This window comes from Xenia sp. Carnegie-2017, unplaced genomic scaffold (assembly GCF_021976095.1).
Source record: "Xenia sp. Carnegie-2017 unplaced genomic scaffold, XeniaSp_v1 HiC_scaffold_13, whole genome shotgun sequence".
Lineage (NCBI taxonomy): Eukaryota > Metazoa > Cnidaria > Anthozoa > Malacalcyonacea > Xeniidae > Xenia > Xenia sp. Carnegie-2017.
In genome coordinates this window covers 4,572,600-4,595,085 of record NW_025813436.1, presented here as the reverse complement: position 1 = coordinate 4,595,085, position 22,486 = coordinate 4,572,600, and the positions used below count along the sequence as shown (strand labels likewise).

General features: G+C 37.9%; 2 protein-coding genes across 3 annotated transcripts; both read left to right on the top strand.

The window, feature by feature from the left end:
* Window positions 1–208: 208 nt before the first annotated feature.
* LOC124450999 (protein AF-9-like) lies at window positions 209–5,565 on the top strand. Its single transcript, XM_047001647.1, has 4 exons — window positions 209–585; window positions 1,640–1,892; window positions 2,683–3,795; window positions 4,347–5,565. Exons 1-4 carry the CDS (start codon window positions 405–407, stop codon window positions 4,570–4,572), a joined length of 1,773 nt encoding a protein of 590 aa, XP_046857603.1. The 5' UTR covers window positions 209–404; the 3' UTR covers window positions 4,573–5,565.
* Window positions 5,566–5,832: 267 nt separating this feature from the next.
* Window positions 5,833–22,485, top strand: LOC124451039 (RNA polymerase II elongation factor ELL2-like). 2 transcript variants are annotated; one of them, XM_047001677.1, is made up of 15 exons: window positions 5,833–6,092; window positions 6,202–6,264; window positions 9,719–9,963; window positions 11,754–11,785; window positions 11,863–11,965; window positions 12,026–12,096; window positions 14,549–14,601; window positions 15,260–15,319; window positions 16,906–16,955; window positions 18,761–18,836; window positions 19,381–19,603; window positions 19,932–20,046; window positions 20,325–20,496; window positions 21,142–21,183; window positions 21,747–22,485. In XM_047001677.1, the coding sequence occupies exons 1-15, from the start codon at window positions 5,946–5,948 to the stop codon at window positions 21,852–21,854; spliced, it is 1,560 nt and encodes a 519-aa protein (XP_046857633.1). In that variant the 5' UTR covers window positions 5,833–5,945; the 3' UTR covers window positions 21,855–22,485. The 2 variants fall into 2 exon arrangements, with proteins under 2 accessions (XP_046857633.1, XP_046857626.1); XM_047001670.1 differs by having other exon boundaries at window positions 11,860–11,965.
* The last annotated feature ends 1 nt before the right edge of the window (window position 22,486 follows it).

The following is a 22,486-nucleotide window of genomic DNA, read 5'->3' as shown; positions in this document are numbered from 1 at the left end:
AATCCTTTCATCTTCGGTCGATCCAAAAATATTTAAGTTTTCTCACCAGCTAGGTCCTCCGGCTCAGTACCTCTTATAATTGTTACAGTAACAACAAAATTGCAATGACTGCACACTGAGTGTCGGAAGGGTCGATAATCCATGATAACACTCGCTGCCATATATGGTATGACACTTCGCGCATGCGCAATTGAACTTGCAAATTACAGACACAACATTCACTTTCGTATTGAGCTGATGGAACTACGAAATTGAGAAATATGTTGTGATTTTGGAGCGTACAACATTGCGACGTCGCTTGTGGATGATGCTTGAGGGCTCATTGAAAGGCCACGTCCTTGCCTTCAAGCATTTGAACTTCGAGAGGAATTGTGTGCAACTAATGCTGTAGTTTATACGCCGAGATGCGTATGCAAGTGAAACTTGAAATTGGTCACAAAGCGGCATGTCGAACCGAACCAACTGCACAAGGCTTTACCCACGATTGGACTGTGTTCGTTCGTGGTTCCGAAGGAAAGGATGTCTCACATTTCGTCGAGAAAGTTACCTTCTACTTGCATGAAAGCTTCCCAAGACCAAAGCGAAGTGAGCATTAGTTAAATCTTTTGCTTGTGTAAACATTTAATTTGAGATCTCAGGGAATTCGAGTATCTCCCCATTCATGATTATAAGGGGCAATTATGAACATCCAAAATTTCACATGGGGTTAATATTGTGACCGTTTATAGACCCGTTTCTCACGAAAACACCCGCCAAATTTTCACAGTTCAAGCTAAGATATGACATTGTGTCGAATGGTATTTGATATTTTATCAGTTCTCACGTTTGAAATTAATCCTTTTTGTCCCCCATACAACATTTCTGCATGTACTCTAAATATAAACCAATCTCGTCAGATCATGTGCGATGCGGAATTTTTGGGCAACGAAATTGTACATGATCCATAGATGAATGAAGAATTTATACGAAGTCAAAATATAAGAGGAAGAAGGTCTAGGAAAGTGCTTACCGAAGTTAAATCAGAATCGCTCATTTTACTCTTAATTGAGTGATCTAATTTTCCTCGATTTATATCATAGAGTTCAATGCTCTGAAATAAAACTTGAATGCACAAAGATTCAAAACTACTTGTATAGGATTTTATAATAAGTTTAATTTGACTATTTCAGTTTAAACTAGGATTATTACAGTAGTATATTGTATGTGTTTCCTAGTTACTGATAAACCTACTGGAAAACTTTCATTTTTTTGGATTTCCCATATGACGTAGGACATTTGCCTTTATATCCCTGAGAAGGATGGCAAAAATCTATCGCAGCTTTTTTTCAGATAAAGTTACTTCAAGAAGCAATAAGTATCCTATGCTTTATAACTATTCTTCAGTGCTGTCCATGCTTCACGCCAGAAATTACAACAGAATTGTTAAACACTTGAAAGGAGAATTGCCCAGTGCTTATAAACAAAAGATTACTTTTACCAGCCTTGCTTAAATTTTATGGATGAAATTATAAAGAACGAACCTCTTTATGTTTTAAGTGTATGAACATTTCATGGTAAAATCTTCAACAACTGGAGCCCTGCATTTCATAATCTGAATCATGCAATTGCGATCTAACCCAATGTGCCTTTTTTTCTCTAGTTGTCAAAGAACCTCCGTATAAAGTAGATGAATCAGGATATGGAAGTTTTGAGTTGAAAATTGAAGTGTGCTTCAAGACAAAGGATGAGCCACGTCGCGTTAACTTCACATATGATTTATTCCTACCCCTAAGTGGCTATCCACCCGTCTCAAGTGTGCGTACGGAGGCTCTCACCTTTACCCATCCAGCTGACGATTTCATGAAGAAGTTGATTAAAGGTGGTGGTATCCCTATCTCGGCCAATGCCACCAGGTTTGAGTTCGCTAAACTCTTGTATCCCCCCCTCCTCCTGTGTCTATTCACGTCATGCAGTAGTTGCCATTTTTGTTATTTACTTTTGTTAAACAACCTTCGTAATTTGGTGATGATGCTGCCTTGTTGTAAAATTTAAAATGTTTTACATTTTGTTGACATATAGTATCTCCTTGATTTGACTTGTGTTATAATCCTTTATTATCAAAGTGATGCCATCAATCTAAAGTATCACCCTAAATGGCTCATTCATATGCCATCCCAAAGTGATGCCATCAATCTACAGTATCACTTTGAGGTGCCCACCTATGCTACATGCTGTCCCTTAGGGATGCCATTAACCTGGGTTGTTTAGTCCAATTGTGGCCCCATAGGGATGCCATTAACCTATGTTATTAAATCCAATTGTGATCCTATAGGGACGCCATTAACCTACGTTGCTCAATCCAATTTTGATCCCATAGGGATACCATTAACCTATGTTGTTCAATCCAATTGTGATCCCATAAGGATACCATTAACCTATGTTGTTCAATCCAATTGTGATCCCATAGTGATGCCTTCAACCTATGTTGTTCAATCCAATTGGGATCCCATAGTGATACCTTCAACCTATGATGTTCAATCCTATTGTGATCCCATAGTGATGTCATTAACCTATGTTGTTCAATCCAATTGTGATCCCATAGTGATGTCATTAACCTATGTAGTTCAATCCAATTGTGTACTACATAATTACGTAATACGGTTTCTTAGATTTCTCATTTTTTCTGTTCATTTTTACGTACAGCAATGGGATTAATAACGGTCACGCTTCTGGACGTGGTGAAGATAGGAACGAAATGACGCAAAAGCCAAGCAGTAACTCAAATGGCGTGACGGAAAACGAGAGGCAGATGAAGAAAGCTAAAGTTTCCAAGCCTAAGGCGAGTTCGGCAGTCGTCGGCATGAAACGTCCGTCGCCGTTGCACGAACAAAACACGACCGACGGTATTCCGAGAAAGAAGAAGAAAAGTCAGGATGGCGGGAACGTGGCGGGCAAAACAAAACATTCGCATTCTGATTCGAACAGTTCGTATTTGGAAACGACGCAGAGCTTGACGACAGAGATAAAAGATTTGAAACTTAAATTCAAAGCATTGCCGCCTAAGGAAGGCGCGGACAAAGCTGAGAAGAGGAAAGACTCAGATGGTCAAAAATCAAAGAACTCTCATGGCTCGAAGAACAAGGAGGGAAAATCGCAAAAGGCCGAGGGCGATCACAAAAAACCTTCTTCCGAATCGACCGAACGGAGCAATAAAATAAAGAAAAAGAGCGGGGAAAGGACAGAGAAAAGCCGAAGAAGTGCCGAGAAAAAGGAGAAGTCTGGCAAAACGAAGAAAGATAGAATCGAAAAGATGACTATTCGGCGTAAATCGAACGACAGCTGGGCGAACACCGAAGGCTCGGATCTGATGTCTAATGTTCTAGCCAAAAATAAAAACATAGGAAAATTTCTTAGTCAATTATCTACCGACGACGAGGAGAAGGTTGACATTTCGACCCCGTTCAAACAAGATATCTCACCTACGCTCGCTAAAAATCCGAAAGAGAAGGCCAATCACCCTTTGAATTCAAAAAATGACTGTTTACCGCATTCCAGTGGTAAATCGTCACACTCGGACAAGTCGAAAGCGTTCAGATCATTTCAACCCTTTACGAAAAACGGTCCCAAAGAAGCGAGTCAACACAAGGAGAAAAATGCGATCAAGAGCGCTCATGTAAATACCATAAAAAACCAAGAAAAGTTGCTTGTGGACGGGGAATACCCTCGTCAACATGAAGAAAGCACGCAAGATTCGCTTCTCGATTCAGAAAAGTCACAGCCTAGTCACTCGATTAATCCCAATACTTTGGAAAACGGGTAAGTGTTCGCATGGCGGAGCTTCTTTTAAGTTTTCTTTTCTTTATGACGTCATCTTGTCGAGGTCGTAGTCCATCCACTCTACTCTCTACGATCTTTCTTGGGCGATTTACACTGTAATTCTGTTGTTCTTCTTTGCTCTAAGTGTAGACAACAGTTAAGATTCTACAAAGTACGGGATAATTAGCGTGTCTTTCTGTAACTTTACCTTAAAACATGTGCTGTTAAAGGTTTTACTATTCTTCTCGGGGATACATAGGCAGTTGTGATGCGTGATATGATTATGGCACATTCTATCCGCAGCTTAAAAATGTTTTCACGCGGGCTCAATTTCTGAGAATCGCCCTTAAGACATCCGTATATACAACGTGTACAAGAAAGTGCGCTCCCGACTATCACCATAGTGCAATGGCGACTCCTGCATTTGGGACACAGGATGTACGGTCTCCTTTCATAAGCCTTGTGCAAGCGCAGTTAACACTTTTTATTTCTCAAATATACATAGCTAGTTCTATTTCTAATTTACATGTATTTCTTATTGCATGTTGAAGGAGAGAGTTGAAAACGAGAAGTGACGGTGAAGTGTCTAACGAGGAACTCTACGATCTTCACGAACAGATATCGAATTGCGAAGACAGCGAATTCCTTCAAAAGATCGTCGACGTGATCGAAACGACGGGCCTCTATACCGTGGCGGAGAAGACTTTCGAATTCGATCTCTGTTGCCTGGAAAAATCTACCCTTATCAAGCTGCAAAAATGTTTGAGCAAAAGATAGCTGTTTCTCTCTCCTCGCCAGGAGAGTGACTATGAGCCCGTGAGGACTTTACGTATGGTTCACGTGAGCCTCTTTGGGTGGATGTGTTTACGTCATGTTGTCGTGATGTTGTGATGCACATAATTAAGGTTTACGTGGTTTTAATGTATTCACTTGGACAAGTGATCCATGCGTTGTTCTGGAGTATCCATTTTTATCATTTATGCAGAGACCACACGCAATTGTGAAAACTTGGGTTCCATACTTCAGTGTGCAAGTTGAGCTCCGCCAAGACGTAATTTGGGTGCTTGGAGAAAATTTATTTGGAGAATAATTTATCAAGGCGACTGCTCGTCGTATATACTTTCTCTTTCATCCCTCGTTTGTGTGTAAACGATTCTTCTAACGTGTTATGCTATCAATAGAAATCAAGCAAGCGCTTGGAAAGTGTTGTGTTTTAGCGTGCCGTCAATGCGTTAGTTAGCCGTCTTCCCGATGCATTGTGCGCCTGCGTGACAGGCTTCACACTCGGCAGGCAACAAACATGCTTCGTTCCCTTCTGGGCGTTTCTTGATCTGTAGTACATTCATAAATTTGCAACAGCTCTTGCATGTCGTAGCAATGAATTTCCCTATAGAAGTGTCACAGATAAAGCATGTTAGTTTACTCCAAGTATTCAAACTAATTTTATTCCCGCAACATAGGTAATACTATGTCATGGGCTTGTCGTCTTTTTTATTTGATATGTGACGTCACCGGTGCGTCTACATCTCTTGACTTAACCATATTTGTTATTCAAAACTTGCATCAAAGATTTCCACGAAAAATATATATTATATTATTATATATAATCTATGTATATGTAAAAGTAATTTATGCTCTGTAGAATTTGTAATTTGGATTCACTATGCATGCCGACTCCGCACAGTACATCGCGATTCGATGCTTAGAGCGATTAGAAAGATTCCTTTCATCTGTATATTTTATTGGAAAAGAAATTATCTCATTTTGTTATATGGATTTAAGAAAATCATTTTTTTTCGATTGCGTGAATAATTAGGTGTGAAAGAGGGGTAATCATCAATCATTTCACAAGTTATAACCGGAAAAAAAGAAATGTTCTATTAAAAGAGGGATCATCAGGTTACATACTGTTTACAAAACTTGGATTACCTATACAGGAAACGCGAGACGTGTTGCTTTCACTCCGCTTTCGGGTATATCAAACAAGCATGCGCAGTGTGGACAAAGTTTGTTGATAACTCCGAACTTCCGGTGTGAGAGCGAGGACCGAGATATTATTCCAAGGCAAATGGCAAAGCTTCGGTAGAATTTTCTTTCGGAAAAAATTTTGACCTAGTTCGTCTCACCTCGAGAACAGACGGGGCAGCGATATGGCCGTGTGTTTAGAGAGTGGGTCAAGCTATAACATTGTATCGAGAAATGGTCAGAAAACGAGTAAATCGTTGTTTCTCGTGAAGCTTACCGATTCATGCCTAAAAACACTTAAACAGCTTCAAGATTCGACGGGAAAACTGAAGGTAGGCAAATCGAGTTTTCTGCGTTTTATTATTGTAAAACTTTTAAGATACACACTACGTTTTTCTCGAAGGTCATTCGACTTCAAATTGTATTATTTCCTGGCTTTAGGTCACTAAAGGCGGTACTGTAAAGCAACCCTCTATTCGATTCAGAAAATCGGCTAAAGCTGGGGTAAGAGATGATAAATTTTGTTCGTTCGTCAGCCTAGTTTATTTGTTATAGGGAGCTCGTAAACAGCATATTCCTACAAATAAGCTTTGTTTCAATCGAGCGTGTTGCCGACTGGTCGTACGTCTATGTCCCGAAGCTGTAGAATATCGATGTATAAATCTGATTTGAGTTTTGACGCTGGCGTACTGTTTTATTGCCATTGTGTTTTGTCTATCGCCAATTTTTTATTTTTCGCAGAATTCGCTTATTGTCGCTTCTATGCCGCTTTATGCAATTGATGATAAAAAATTTGAATGCCTCTGAGTTAAACGTATATAGCAATTGAAATTAGAAATGTAAACAGCTTTATTTAAAGGTTCTTTAAAAAAGTTCATCTGCGAAAGCTCATTTGGAAGCGATTGAAAAAATCGATATAACCGTATTTAATATACATTCTGTTCAACTGTAATTCTCGGATGTAATGCTTTCGCCTGAGCGTCATCGAAATTCTGGATGTGCAAAACACCAACCAGTATTTGCTTTCGTAAACACCGACTAGACAAATGGCTTTGAAATGCAGTTCATTCGAGCGAAACAATGCGCCATACACAATATCGACTTTTCTTCTATTTAAAAATAACACATTATTTGGCGAATTATTAGAAACTTCGGAAGATACGTTCGTCTAGTAGCCTTTAGTTCGACGCCATTCATCACCGTCTGCCTGTTGTCTTTTAATCTTTGAAGAGATAGCACTTTAGCGCTCTTGCTGATGGATGTTCTTAAAGCGTGACATGCATTTCAATGGTTGCCCCTTTCCTCCTCAGATTAATATCGTAAAAGGCGACAAGCCGTCTTCATTTTTATCTGTTCAATTGTTTATCTTATTGCTTTCAGCTGCTGCTCCCCCATCGCTTTTGTTTTGAATTACAATGCATTAATTAATTTTGTGATGAAAACTTTTTACTTCATGTAAAGCGCTAAAAATAGCAGGTGGGTTAATGGGAAACTTAGTGCTCAGATACGCTCGAATGGCGATTGTTGGCGGAGGGGGAGGTGTGTATGGCGGTCTTGGCGGCTGATACTTTTTTGTAATTCCCGATAGCCGTTGTGTACGTTCAAACTCGTTTCAAGCTGTTTTTCAAATGAATGCTGCAGGAAGTGGCAGGCTATAATTAAAGCTTTTGATGCTAATACACGAGCATATTGCATGCAGGGGCGAAACTAGAACGTTAATTGTGAGGTGTTTATTCATGTATTCAGTTGTGGCCTATTGATTTCTTTTAAAAGTAAATTAATTAACTCAGAAGAAACCGGCAGTGCATTAAGGAATATATGAATGCCCACCTCCTCCCCTCACCCAACGTTCTAGTTTCCCTTCTGGTTGCAAGTCGAATTTTCTCACATATATATATGCAGGACGGTCGCTTAACTTACCTATAGCCAGTCTCAAATAACCGCCGCCCTCCAACAGACGCCTCACCGGTTGATAAAAATGACCATCAACTCTCTCTCTCTGTAATTCCCTTCCCCCTCCTTTAAACGCCCCTTTCGTTGAAAATTGTTTGGAAATTGGCTTGGCTCATTTGCATACGCGTTATTGGTTTATTCCACTTTACTGCACATTCGAATTACAAAGTCACACTTTTAGCGTTATTATCCCATTCGCGCTTTACTTATGTATAGAAATATATTATTAAATGGAGAGAAAGACCCGTAAAACATTTAAATTTTCAAGCTATATGAAAATGATACGGGTAAGTTAAGCGACCGTCCTACAAAAGAAGTTACAACCTCTGCAAATAGGGCTGTTGTGTCAGTTGACATACTTAATAAACTAGAGCGGTAAAATTCGAGTGTTTAAAGAAATAGTCGACTATGTGCTACAATGTACCATTTATAAAAACAGCCTACTTCTGCGTATCTAAGGGCCTGTTTATATGGAGCCGGGTGACTTGGCCCTTATAAAAGTGAATGCATTTCCTGATACATCGTTTATATGACACACTGAGTGGCTCGCCTTGCAGGGAACTCGGCTTTTGCAAGCCGGCTAGTTGGGATGAATTTTTTCCATATAAACGCATTTGCCGGGTTTCTCGGCTAGGCAAGAAGACTGTATCGTTTATACGCATGCGTAATTAGGATTGCCTCTATAAAGAACATGGCTACTAAATAACAAACTTGTTGAAGAAAAATGAATAGAGGTGGTAGCCGAGTTACCCGGTATCTTTTGAACAGTTCACTTGCTTTACCCGCCTTCGTGAGTTACTCGCCTGGCCGGGTAACTCGGCTGCATATAAACAGGCCATTGTAGATCTTTTTATTGAAACTGAGGCAGGGCGTGAACATCAAACGAGACACGCCCATCGCGACTTTCTCGCCATCGAAGCCTGGTGCAAACTTTGTCAAAAAATCTTTTTCGTAAAGTGGGGCAGTGTCTTGGAATAGTTCGACCTCTTTGACCTAAGGTTCTAAGTATGTAAAAAATTTTAGAAATAATTTAAAAAAGGAATTGCATGCATTTGGTTTGAAATCATTAGGTTTTTAGTGTACGTACAGAATTATTTCCAGATATGTTTTTTAATCTTGATTTCTTTTTTTTTCTGTACATAGTCGATCTATCGGAAGAGCAGAATAATTCAATTTTTTAATATTTGTAACTTTAGTGAAATAGTAAATAGAGTTCTTACAACGAGCCAACTTACGGCTTTTGTTTTCCTTTAGAGGCGTTGTCCAGTTTAATGTACATACCACACGCCAGTTCGCAATCGAAGTCGAACTCGTAATGGTCATTGTAGTTTTCTTTTCTTAACTTTATTTGCTCGTTTCTATTAATTTCCGTTGTTGTTGTTGCATTATCTATTGATTTGCTTATGCTATCTACTGCAAAATAGACGCTTCTTCCTTTTCAACATGCTTCGCTCCCTCCCCATAAGCGCCCATTCAATTCTCATCAGAAAGTTCATTAACCCTCCCTTCCCTTACGTGTATTAGAAGAAATGGGCTACTTGTGAATTTTATTTGGTTTATGGAATGCTCTATCCTAAGAAATCCAACCAATTCCACTGTTTGAAATTTGGAATACTCAGCGTAGGAAGTTATTATTACACGTTTATAAAAATTGACGTGGATTAAACCCAAGTTAGTTATGTCATGTGCATTAAGGCTGATTTTCTATTCAGTGCAAATTGTCGCGCGATCGACATTTTCCGATCACTTTCTTTTCACTTGTAAGCTCTCGACTGGAACAGTTTCACACTGCTGTACACAATTCAAAGGAAAGTGATCGCAAAAAGACGATCGCGCGACAATTTGCACTGAATGGAAATCTGCCTTTAGGCTTTGAAACTAACTCACGCATCCCTGCAATTGAACATCCGGCTTTCGACTCCGCAGAAGAAACATGAACGCGGGCGCATTTTTTCTAGAATCACGAATGTTAGTGTTCTAATTAGATTTTCGAAATCATTTGCAGACTCTATTCGTTCCCTCTAAAAATGGAAGTGACAACGACGGAACGCGGTTCAATTTCACGTGCTCCAACCTATTCATGGCAAACAGCACGATCGGTCTGGATTGCTTGCAGCAGAAGAGGGACGATGGCAATTTGACGTTGCTAGGAAATATCTGCGAGAAGATTACCATAAGCGCTAACAATGACAGTTACGTAGCTACAAAAACTAGAATGGCCGAGGTGGAGAAAGAGCGCCAAGGAAGCAGGTGAATGTCAGTACAGTTCGAGTGTCTAGGTTTTCTTGTTGCGTTCCTTAGTTTGAGGAAGTTGTTGTATTCTGGTATCTAGATTTCCCCATTGTGTTCGTCGGGTTGACAAAGTTTGTGTTGTGTATTCTGGTATCTAGATTTCCCCATTTTGTTTGTCGGGTTGACAAAGTTTGTGTTGTTGTATTCTGGTATCTAGATTTCCCCATTGTGTTTGTCGGGTTGGCAAAGTTTGTGTTGTGTATTCTGGTATCTAGATTTCCCCATGGTGTTCCTCGGGTTGGCAAAGTTTGTGTTGTGTATTCTGTTATCTAGATTTCCCCATTTTGTTTGTCGGGTTGACAAAGTTTGTGTTGTTGTATTCTGGTATCTAGATTTCCCATTGTGTTTGTCGGGTTGACAAAGTTTGTGTTGTGTATTCTGGTATCTAGATTTCCCCATTGTGTTTGTCGGGTTGACAAAGTTTGTGTTGTGTATTCTGTTATCTAGATTTCCCATTGTGTTCGTCAGGTTGACAAAGTTTGTGTTGTGTATTCTGTTATCTAGATTTCCCCATTGTGTTTGTCGGGTTGACAAAGTTTGTGTTGTGTATTCTGTTATCTAGATTTCCCCATTGTGTTCGTCAGGTTGACAAAGTTTGTGTTGTGTATTCTGTTATCTAGATTTCCCATTGTGTTCGTCGGGTTGACAAAGTTTGTGTTGTGTATTCTGTTATCTAGATTTCCCATTGTGTTCGTCGGGTTGACAAAGTTTGTGTTGTGTATTCTGTTATCTAGATTTCCTCTTTGTGTTCGTCGGATTGACAAAGTTTGTGTTGTGTATTCTGGTATCTAGATTTCCCCATTGTGTTTGTCAGGTTGAAAAAGTTTGTGTTGTGTATTCTGTTATCTAGATTTCCCCATTGTGTTTGTCGGGTTGACAAAGTTTGTGTTGTGTATTCTGTTATCTGGATTTCCCCATTGTGTTTGTCGGGTTGACAAAGTTTGTGTTGTGTATTCTGGTATCTAGATTTCCCCATTGTGTTCGTCGGGTTGACAAAGTTTGTGTTGTGTATTCAGGTATCTAGATTTCCCCATTGTGTTTGTCGGGTTGACAAAGTTTTTGTTGTGTATTCCGTTATCTAGATTTCCCCATTGTGTTTGTCGGTTTGACAAAGTTTGTGTTGTGTATTCCGTTATCTAGATTTCCCCATTTTGTTTGTCGGGTTGACAAAGTTTGTGTTGTGTATTCTGGTATCTAGATTTCCCATTGTGTTTGTCGGGTTGACAAAGTTTGTGTTGTGTATTCTGGTATCTAGATTTCCCCATTTTGTTTGTCGGGTTGACAAAGTTTGTGTTGTGTATTCTGGTATCTAGATTTCCCCATTTTGTTTGTCGGGTTGACAAAGTTTGTGTTGTGTATTTCGCTATCTAGATATCAACATTGTGTTCCTCGGGTTGACAAAATATAACAAATATAACAAATAGATATAAAAAAAGACAATGTATGCCAGTGTAAGTAGTAATGAATGAACAACAGAGAACAAGAACAGTCTTTACACTACCTTAAATATAAACTGAGATAACGTGTGTCAGTGTAGGTAGTGATGAATGAACAACAAAGAACGCGAGCAGTCTTTACACTAAATAACATATGAACGTGGATTAGGTACGAAAAATGAGAACGACTAATGAAGAGTGAGAACCTTCCAAGGTCACAGCCAAAACTACAGACAAAGTTTGACGACATACATTGATAGGAAACGTGTTTTCTTTTCCTTCTTATCTCATCCTTGCTTTATTTCATCGCAGAGCTAAAGTGATTGAACTCTCCAAGAATGGCGGTGAGATTTTCCTTCCTACGTTGTTCAACTTCGATCAGTACGACATTCATGATTCCGTTCTTTCTCTTTGTCAGCAGTGAAAAAGACCAAATGGACTGTGCAACCGAATGCGATGCAAAAAAAGTATCTGCGTAATGTCAGCAAATGCAACAAAAACAACCAAAGCTCGAAGGGATTAAGGTTCGCTCGTTCTCCTTCGTTCGATTTGGAACTTCTCATTTATATCTACAAACTTTTTAGGGAAAAAGTTATCCATTTGCTGGCGTTGAGATCGTTTAATAAACTCGAACTGAGAATGAGATTGGAGAAAGGTAGAATGGATAGAACGTTTAATGAACCAATAATTACCGTTTTGTGAACTGAGTTAGTATTGAAGTTGCAAGGTTATAGCAATTATTATGGGTCATATGAAAGTATGTTATATGCAGTGCGGTACTAGAGTAGTATAGTTTCGAGTGCAATTACGGATAAACATTGACAAGTGAGTTTTTCAAAGGCTGAAGCGAAAATTTATTCTAGAATTTCAAACGATTGCAATCCACCTTTCCGACGGTAGACACACGTGTCGAAAATACGAGATCAAATTACAAAATTCGGACAATCAAATAGTCGGTTATGTAGAATACTCGCGATAAAATAGAAAGAAAATGCTCTTAAGGCATTTGTGAATCTGATACTAGTTATTCAGAACGATAATTTATAAAGGCAGAAGGCGTAACAGAAAGTATTACCATTTTGGGTTAGAAAAAAGCATAACGATCGAAGGAAAGCGCGAACACTAGCATGTTGTCGCGCTAATGACTTTTTTGTAAGGATTGTTACGGGCCTTTACGGCGTGACTTAAGAATATCCAAGACGGATTCCAGCTGCATAAAGCTCAAAAAAGCAAGCCATACGTATTTTTGAACTGTTATTCGTATTACATGTTGGTTTCGCTGTCTTATAATCACTAATGACTGTTCTAGTTTCATTTATGAGATAAACAAAAAGATAAAATTCAAAAGCAAAAAAACCCGTTTTCGGTCCATGCTTCCCCGATACCTTCTTAAGCGTAAGGCACTAGAGCGCCACATGTTAACGTTTCGGTAGGAGATTTCGGCCCCTCCACGCTATCCTACTTGGGAATGCAAATGCGTAGCAAGCTTCCACCCATCAGACGCCGATATCACCTGCGATAGGCTTTGCAGGGAGAGTGCGGTCGCGACCGAAGTCTGGGCCCCTAAAGCCAATGCATACTATATCGCACCCAGCTTCCACTGCTAGTTGACATCTACTATATGAAGTTTTAGATTTATATATATATATACATAAATTCAAAGGCTTACTAAAGTTGTGGTATTATTAAAGTCACTACTGCGCATGCCCAGATGATTTCTTTGATAATTTGCGACTAAGTGGGCTAATTGCCACAAATGTAGTGCGAGTATATATAGTTAGTCGTTGCCATGACTATGAACAATTAGTCGAGTGGACTGCGCATGCGCAGATGATTCCTCTATTAAATTGTTACTAAGCATGCCATTTACTTCAAAATCGGTGCTAGTAGATGCAGTTGATCGTTGCCATCACCATGAACTTGGGCAGCTGGTTAACTCAGGCAAATTGCGCATGTGCAGATCATTTATCTGAAAATTTTTGATTAATTACTGTGAGCGAGCTAATTACTCCATAATTGGTATTAGTACATCCAGTTGGTCGTTGCCATGACCATGAACTTGGTGATTTGGTGGAGTCAACCACACATGCTTAGATTAATTCTCAATTAACTTGAAATTGGCGCTTGTAGATGCGCTGAGCAAGTTTTCAATAATTTATTTTTGGCTTGCTCTTTGTCTTCTTAAGCTTGTTTTGACAAATGCATATCAAACTCATCAACGCTTTGTTACTGCACTTTTAATATCCTTGACAACATAGAGATGTTTTTGTTTTTCTCTATAACTTTGTATCTGCATATTGTATGTCATATCCAAGCTTTACTTTGATTTGACGGAAAATGACTATAAATTTACTTTATTTACTTAAATCGTGGTAAATATACTACTATTTTACATATACAATACTATGTCCGACTATTTGATTTAGTCCGAATTTTGTAAATCGATCTCGTATTTTTGACACGTTTGTCTATCGTCGGTAAGGTGGATTGTGGAAATCTTTGTTCATTTGCAACTGCCGCTTGAGAAGTTTGTTTGGCTTTCCGTTTTTTTTAGTTTCTTTACCATTCAGAAATCAGTATTTACAGTGCACGTACACTTTACTGCAGTGCAATTGCACATTTTCACAGATAAACTGCACTACAATCGACCAATCACAATCGAGAAATACCTCAAAGTCTGCTATGAATTACGTAAGCATAAAAACTTGCGTATTATCAAATACAACAATTTTCAAGATTTAAAAGTTCATATAAAATTTATAACTTTTTAACGTAAAGTTTTGATCCATTAATTTGAGACTAAAGCAGACTAAACTATCTATGAGATTGCTTTACATGCGCTGTATGGGATGAAAGAATTACTTTAAAAAGATGTGCATGCCGACGTTAAGCCTGGATTTCCTAACCCCACCCAGGTCACGATGTTTCTTTCTACCAGAAATATCGTCAGATCTCGAAATATCCCATAATCTGACTGCGTTGTAATTTCCTGGAAGTTCGGTTTTTCCGTTGCCCGAGTAGTTGCCGTCTGTTTCCGAATGCAAACCCGCGTAGCATTATTTTTGTATTTGTTTCCAATGAGTTACATTTATCAACCTGCATTTCAGACGGGGTGAAGCTGAAAGATGCCATGAGTGTTTTAACCAATATTCTTCAGCAGGTAAGGGAAGAAAGTCGTTGGTTTCTGCAAACCCTTTGTTACAATTAGCAATATACAGAGCCACCGAGGATAATGTGGGGCCCGGGCCAAAATTTTGTCCTGGTGCCCCGTGACGTCATGATTTCAAATAGCAAACGTCACGAATGGTTTCTCCTCTCAATATAAGTATTTCCCCCCGAATCATAATGGGTTTTCGTACGTTTTTAATGATTTTCCCTAACATCAAAAATCGTTTTTCCTTCAAACATTAGAGTTCTTCCTTACAATGTAAGTGGTTTTCCCTAATCTAAAGAAGCATCCTTTCGTTTGGTTTCTTGCAACTGCAAGCTCCGTTGTTGCTAAATGTGATACTGTGACCTTGCTAAAGCTTGATCATAGGAAGAAACAATGGGTTAGGGATATTGCAGTTACACATGCGCTTGTTGTTGAATCAAAATTACAAAATGAGATGTGTCGAAATATGTTTTGACCATGCTTGTTCATTTGCATCGACGTTATTTCCAGGTTTTTTGAACAGATAAATTTTCTTTGTTCTCGCAAGACTCAGACATACACGAGCTGTCTTTTTATTTCGTCTTTCTTTTGTTCGGCTCTTTTTCCGGTCGGATTTTGTCTTACCTACGCGAAGTTCTTCACTAACCAAGTTTATGTCGTATAGGTGTCTGTCATGCAGGATAACACATACTCTCTCAACCGTCATTTGTACAGCGAAGTTCAGGTGCGTATAAAGCTCGTAGAAGTTTTGGGGTACGAATGCTAAAAGCGTTTGTTGTTCATTCAAACTACAGTTAAAGTGTTTATGACACGAAATTTTGCCGCGATGTTTTTTGATCGCATTGTAAAGGCAATTTAAAATGACTTAACAACGTCTTTAACGGAATTGTAGCTTTTTTACTTCGTTTTGAAGATATATAACTTTTCCTTGGTGTACAAATAACATCGTTATGACATCACATTGCATAATTAGCATTAGGAAAACAGTTTTTTGTCGACAGTCGACGTTAAAGTCAGTAGCGGTTACAGCGTTCGTCAAAATAAATTATACAGCTTCTTAATTTTAAATTCAAAGTACTTTCAGAAAATCACTATTGGTTTTGAATTTTTAAAGAATATAATTTTACTTATGGATTTGCCTCTGAGGTACTTAGAAATGTAAGTATGTGCCAAAATGTGCTGCAGTAATTTATTTTGACTTACCCTAGATCTACCAACGATTAAAATATCCAACTTTGGCATCTTTATAAATGTTCTAACGATGTTGAAAATTGATGTGTTTTTTTTGAAAGTTAATTGTGCTCTGTGATGTCATAAAGATGTCATTTGCATTAAGGATAAAATCAAATATCTCTAGAAAAAACTGCCACAAGTCAATTGTACTGATGAGATTGTGAAGTCTTTTTGAAAGTTCTTTGCAATGCAATCAAAAAAATTGTGATTACATTTTGTGTCATAATGTGGCTGAATATCGAAATCTTTTCATAACACGAGCAAGCTTGCAAGCTAGCTTTGTTTTGTTGTATACCTATTATTTTTATCGTGGCTAAATAACAAAATCTTTACATAACACGAGCAAGCTTGCAAGCTATAACATCCAAACGAAAGAAATTAAAATTGAAGAAACTCTCCCACTCTTCATTTGACTTATCCCACTAATCCCAACAGTAGCGGATCTAGGGTAGCTACGTAGAGCAAAATTAATTCTAGAAGCTCGTTTTGAATTCAAAAAACTTTTTTAACAACTCTGTTTGATAGAAACTTGTAAAGAATATCTATGAGATTTTCTAAAATGGGATTTTCAGTAATGTATTTTGAAATGGAAATACGTTTTTCGGTGATTAATAGTGTATTCTGAGCCACCCTGGATTTGTGACTGTCAATTAGTGTATTTCGTGACGTTGATTTCTTTCTACCTTTTTTGTCAAGCTGGTTGTTTTTTTGAGACTGACAACAGAAGGGCTACGTTTTTTTTATAGATTAACGCCAAAGTTTTGCAAAATTTTCTGTTTAAAATCCCATAATTTTTTCAAAAACTTTACATTGAGCCATTATCGTCCTTAAAATCGTTTCCATGCAAGGCCTTTCCCGATTTTCGTTGTAAGGCCCCGAGGTATAGATAGAAATGCTCGCCTTATTTGAAAACATGTTTGATGTGACGTGTAGTCGATCAAATTCTATTGTTGTGCGTGTTTGAGATAAAGCGTTCTCTTTCGTGTGCATTTCCGTGCTTTATTTTTGGTTCGCGTGGTTCGTTATTATTTTCAGAAATAACGCATTCTTGGTTATCACTGTTGTGTTTTTTGACAGGTTGACACTTGGCCTGGATACAGTGATGAAGATCGAGAAGCCGTTCGAAAGTAAGTCCATTGTTGTTGATGAGTACCAAGGGAGGCGGAACATTGATAACTGTGGGGAGGGTTATTATTCATATATGCATTTTTTACTTTATTACTTTCTATTGAAATCAATTGTGTTTACGGATTGTAACATATGAATATATGAATATAGCCCCACCCCCCAATTATCAACGTTCCGCCGCCCTTGAAGAGTACGGTCAAAAATTTCTTTATTTTGTTTTCAGATTTGAACATTCGATAGTTATGTATTCTGTTACGTTTTGATTAGACTTCATGTTGTTAGGAACATCCTGTTGCATTATAAATAACCTTCATATTGTTAGGAACATTCTGTTACATTATGATTAACCTTCATATTGTTAGGAACATTCTGTTACATTATGATTAATCTTCATATTGTTAGGAACATTCTGTTACATTATGATTAATCTTCATATTGTTAGGAACATTTTGTTACATTATGATTAACCTTCATATTGTTAGGAACATTTTGTTACATTATGATTAACCTTCATATTGTTAGGAACATTCTGTTACATTATGATTAACCTTCATATTGTTAGGAACATTCTGTTACATTATGATTAACCTTCATATTGTTAGGAACATTCTGTTACATTATGATTAATCTTCATATTGTTAGGAACATTTTGTTACATTATGATTAACCTTCATATTGTTAGGAACATTCTGTTACATTATGATTAACCTTCATATTGTTAGGAACATTTTGTTACATTATGATTAATCTTCATATTGTTAGGAACATTTTGTTACATTATGATTAACCTTCATATTGTTAGGAACATTCTGTTACATTATGATTAATCTTCATATTGTTAGGAACATTTTGTTACATTATGATTAACCTTCGTATTGTTAGGAACATTTTGTTACATTATGATTAACCTTCATATTGTTAGGAACATTTTGTTACATTATGATTAACCTTCGTATTGTTAGGAACATTCTGTTACAGTATGATTAACCTTCATATTGTTAGGAACATTTTGTTACATTATGATTAATCTTCATATTGTTAGGAACATTTTGTTACATTATGATTAACCTTCATATTGTTAGGAACATTTTGTTACATTATGATTAACCTTCATATTGTTAGGAACATTTTGTTACATTATGATTAACCTTCATATTGTTAGGAACATTCTGTTACATTATGATTAACCTTCATATTGTTAGGAACATTTTGTTACATTATGATTAATCTTCATATTGTTAGGAACATTTTGTTACATTATGATTAACCTTCATATTGTTAGGAACATTTTGTTACATTGTGATTAACCTTCGTATTGTTAGGAATATTTTGTTACATTATGATTAACCTTCATATTGTTAGGAACATTTTGTTACATTATGATTAACCTTCATATTGTTAGGAACATTCTGTTACATTATGATTAACCTTCATATTGTTAGGAACATTTTGTTACATTATGATTAACCTTCATATTGTTAGGAACATTTTGTTACATTATGATTAACCTTCATATTGTTAGGAACATTTTGTTACATTATGATTAACCTTCATATTGTTAGGAACATTTTGTTACATTATGATTAACCTTCATATTGTTAGGAACATTTTGTTACATTATGATTAACCTTCGTATTGTTAGGAACATTTGTTACATTATGATTAACCTTCATATTGTTAGGAACATTCTGTTACATTATGATTAACCTTCATATTGTTAGGAACATTCTGTTACATTATGATTAACCTTCATATTGTTGTCGACCGATGACATTAGATAGCTCATTATATTTTTTCTATTTAGGAAACTTGTCGCCGAGATGGGCTCGAGCGTCGACCGACTGTCCCCCGGACCACTAGGATTGCCGTTACCGGGCAATGTACGTTTAAATTTTTCAAGTCAGTCGAGTTTTTGCGCTTGAGATCCGTTGAATTTCAATGGAGATTTTATTTGAAGCGACATTTACTTCCTGTTGTTAATTTTCCAAAGCAATGGTAGATATTTCATGAATTATGAAGTTTGGGGAGGGTGAGATAGTTGAATTCAGGTCAACGTATGTAGAACTAGCATTTAAATCTTCGCTCCGATGAATTGTCAACTTAGTCTCGATTGAAAACTTGCTCTAGATTATCGCAATCTGGAAGGCCTTACCTTATATGCACTGCATTTGTAAAAATAAAACGGCTCAATTTCGACAAAGTATTGGTTGGGTGAATCAATGAACCTGAATCTTCCTATTTAGCCTGGTCACCTTCTTACATGTATAACTTTTTGTATAAAAACGTCTGTGTGTTTCCACTTTGTTATCAAATAAGGTCTTCTTTGAAAATTATTATGGGAGAACCCACTCTCTCGGCCAAGCGCCGTTTTTCCGCCACTGCATCCGTTTAAAAATTGCAATTTGGTGTTATTTTTATTCCCAGGGCTCAAACAAACGGCCACTTGCCGGAAACAATGCAACGGGTACAAATCCCGCTGGGAAGAAACCTCGTATAGCACATATCACCGCGACGTCAAAGACCGAGAAGAAAAGAACCGAACCTTCTCCGCCGAAGCTTACGTCACAACCGCCTCGGAATGTCCCAGAGGGACGTGCGAGCCAAGACCAATACAGACCAGACCACGAAACGGAAAACAAGAATTCGAGTAAGATTGCGTTGTTCATTTTCGATGCATGCATCGCTCAAATTTTTGTATTCCTGGGTTGCAATGTTTTCTGTGACCATGGCAAGGAGGTGGCTTGGCACCCGCGGTGTTTCCGGACTGTGGTCTTAAAAATTCCATATAGCGTGCAAACCCCCCTCCCCCCTACATTTCCACCAAAATAAAAGTTTCCCGCTGCACCTGAATGTTTTTGAAATTTGCATTGTTTTTATCACGTGTTTTCATGTGACGTCATAGCGGCCATGTTGTTCGGTTACTTAATTCGTTGATCCGTTGAAATTCATTTTCCGTCCATTTTATGCGCATTTAGCCAAAGACAGCACGAAATTTCACAAAACTGCAAATGCTACCGAAGATAACGACGGAAACAACAATACGTTCTCATATTCCAAAACGGAGGCGTCAACGAAAGAAGATTATCTTCAGTTAGTATATGAAAAATTGCTAGTTTTTATTTTTCTCGCGTCTTCATGAATGTAGTTGTGTGCCTTAGCTCCGATTCTCTACTGAAATGTTGCTTTGAATTTAATCATGAAGTCGCAATAGACTTATATCATAACCTAGTATTCAACTTGAATTATATAACCTAGTACTTGATTGAGTCATAACTTAGTTTTGGTCTAGAAAACACCGTATTTACTATGAGTTTTAACCCTGTCATTATTAGTGTCGGCCATTGTTAGTTATTGTCATTTTATATCAGGCGGTATCTCGAGATTAAAACTTACGAGCAGCGATGTTCTTATAAACGAGATTTTGCCAGAGAATACACGGAGTTCACCGAAACGAAAGAACGTCTAGACTCCGTCACCAAACAATTCAACGAACTCAAAGAGCGATTAAAGAATTTTCCCGAGGGAAGCAAGGATGCCGAGGTAGATAATTACTTTGTTGACGAATGAATTACTTAAAAAAATCTTGCTGAAAAATGCTAAAAAGAAACTTGGCCGTTTGAATATTGCTTATAAGATAAGGTGAAATGTTAGGTTCGATTATGCTAAGTTTTGCACGAAAAGATTACTGTGTATTTTCCGGGGGGTGGCAACAAAATCCCTTAGATTTATCCGCCCCCCTGCTATGCTGAACCCTCTCCACTAAAGTCAATGGTTTGAACCCGGGAGTATCGTTACATGTTTGTGGATGTAGATAGTTTCAGGTTTGTAGAGTCCTGAGAGGAATGTTGGTGTTTACGTTGACTGACGTTTCGATAAACCTTAGTATTAGTAGAGTCCTGAGAAGGACTGTTGACGTTTCGATAAACTTTCGATAAACTGACGTTTCGATAAACCTTAACGGTAGTCATCTTGACCCCGAGTCTTGACACTTGACTCTGAAGGTGACTACCGCTGTACGGTTGTCGAAACTTCAGCCAACATCAACATCAACACCATCATTTCTTCTCAGGACTCCACTGACCAGGAAAATCTACATCCACAAACATGTAACCCTCTCAACTGCCGTACGACGATTTTCGATCGCGTCTCGTATTCCCGTTAACAAAAATACGTTGTCACTTGCAGGAACTACAGGAGGAAATATTTAAAGTATACGAGGAAAAAAAGGTGCGTGCGACAGTTTATGACGCAATTTTTTGACCGATTAAATAATTTGGGTGGGCAAGTTAACTTTTTGTGGATGTTAAACGCAGGAACGTAGGAACGTTTTCAATATTGGAAAGGGGGGGCAAGAAATTTTGTTTAAACTATTGAATGTTTGTTGAACGCTGACGTCGCGAGGATCTTTGAAGCCGTTCTTCCATGATGTCATTTTAACAAAATTAACAAAGATATACATCAGAATCTAGTATTGAACTTAAATTACAACTCAGTATTGAACATGAACCACAAAACTAGTATTGAACATGAATCATAACCTCGTATTGACCTGTGGCATTACTGCTGGAGTTAGCATTCCAGTTTATATGACAGTTCACCGTTTGAAACTGTTACCTGAAACATATTAGATTATGCTATCAATCGAGTGCAAAACTAATTTTAGTACATATTTTGTGCATATTTCTGTTTTGCTGCAAATTTACGAGAAAATCGCATATTCCCTCTATGACTGGTTAAATACTCATCGCGTTTTCCCATTATTAAATGACGCATTTTCTATCTCATTCCAGGAGGGTTGGACGAGAGATCGACAGAGACTAAATTATCTATACCCGAAATTGAGCCACATCAAGAAACTAGTTATTCAATACGACCAAGCTCACATCGAAGCATCTTAAATAGATACGTCATGTAAGTGGAGAAGAGAAATCTTGACAATTTCCTTTGTTCCCTCCTTCGGTAACGAGACACGTCTCCCACGAGTCAGTATTTCCCAAATATTACGTAAATTTATTGTAGGCGGGAGGGGGGGCGTACCCGTTGAGTGAAGTGATAGTCCGTGTCGGCTTTGGAGGACTGGGGTACAGTCGTTCACAGATCGCGAAATTAGTGCAGAAAAGTCTGACGACATCAAAATTACAAATATCGCAATAGTTGTAGTTAGGGCTCGTGATGCGTGGCCACAATTGGCTTTAAACTTATAAGCAGAGATTTGAAATCTTTTTTCTAGCTTAGATTTTTCTTTCTTTTTTTTGGCATTAAAAATCTACGCTCACAATGAACGTTGTCCAACGATGAGCGACAGCCCATATATTCGCATAACGCTGCGTGAACGTCACGGCTGGGATATGGTAAACGGCTGTTGTATGAACACCTATCGACTTGGTTTAATCTGTGTGCTCGGTGTACCTAATCCGATCTCGAGAGTCGTAATCTAGATTAGTTGATCTGCTTTTTGTAACTATGCTTTGCCACTTTGTTGTTACTGTCACTGTGCCAAATATGAATCAAAATCAATTGATACAACTAC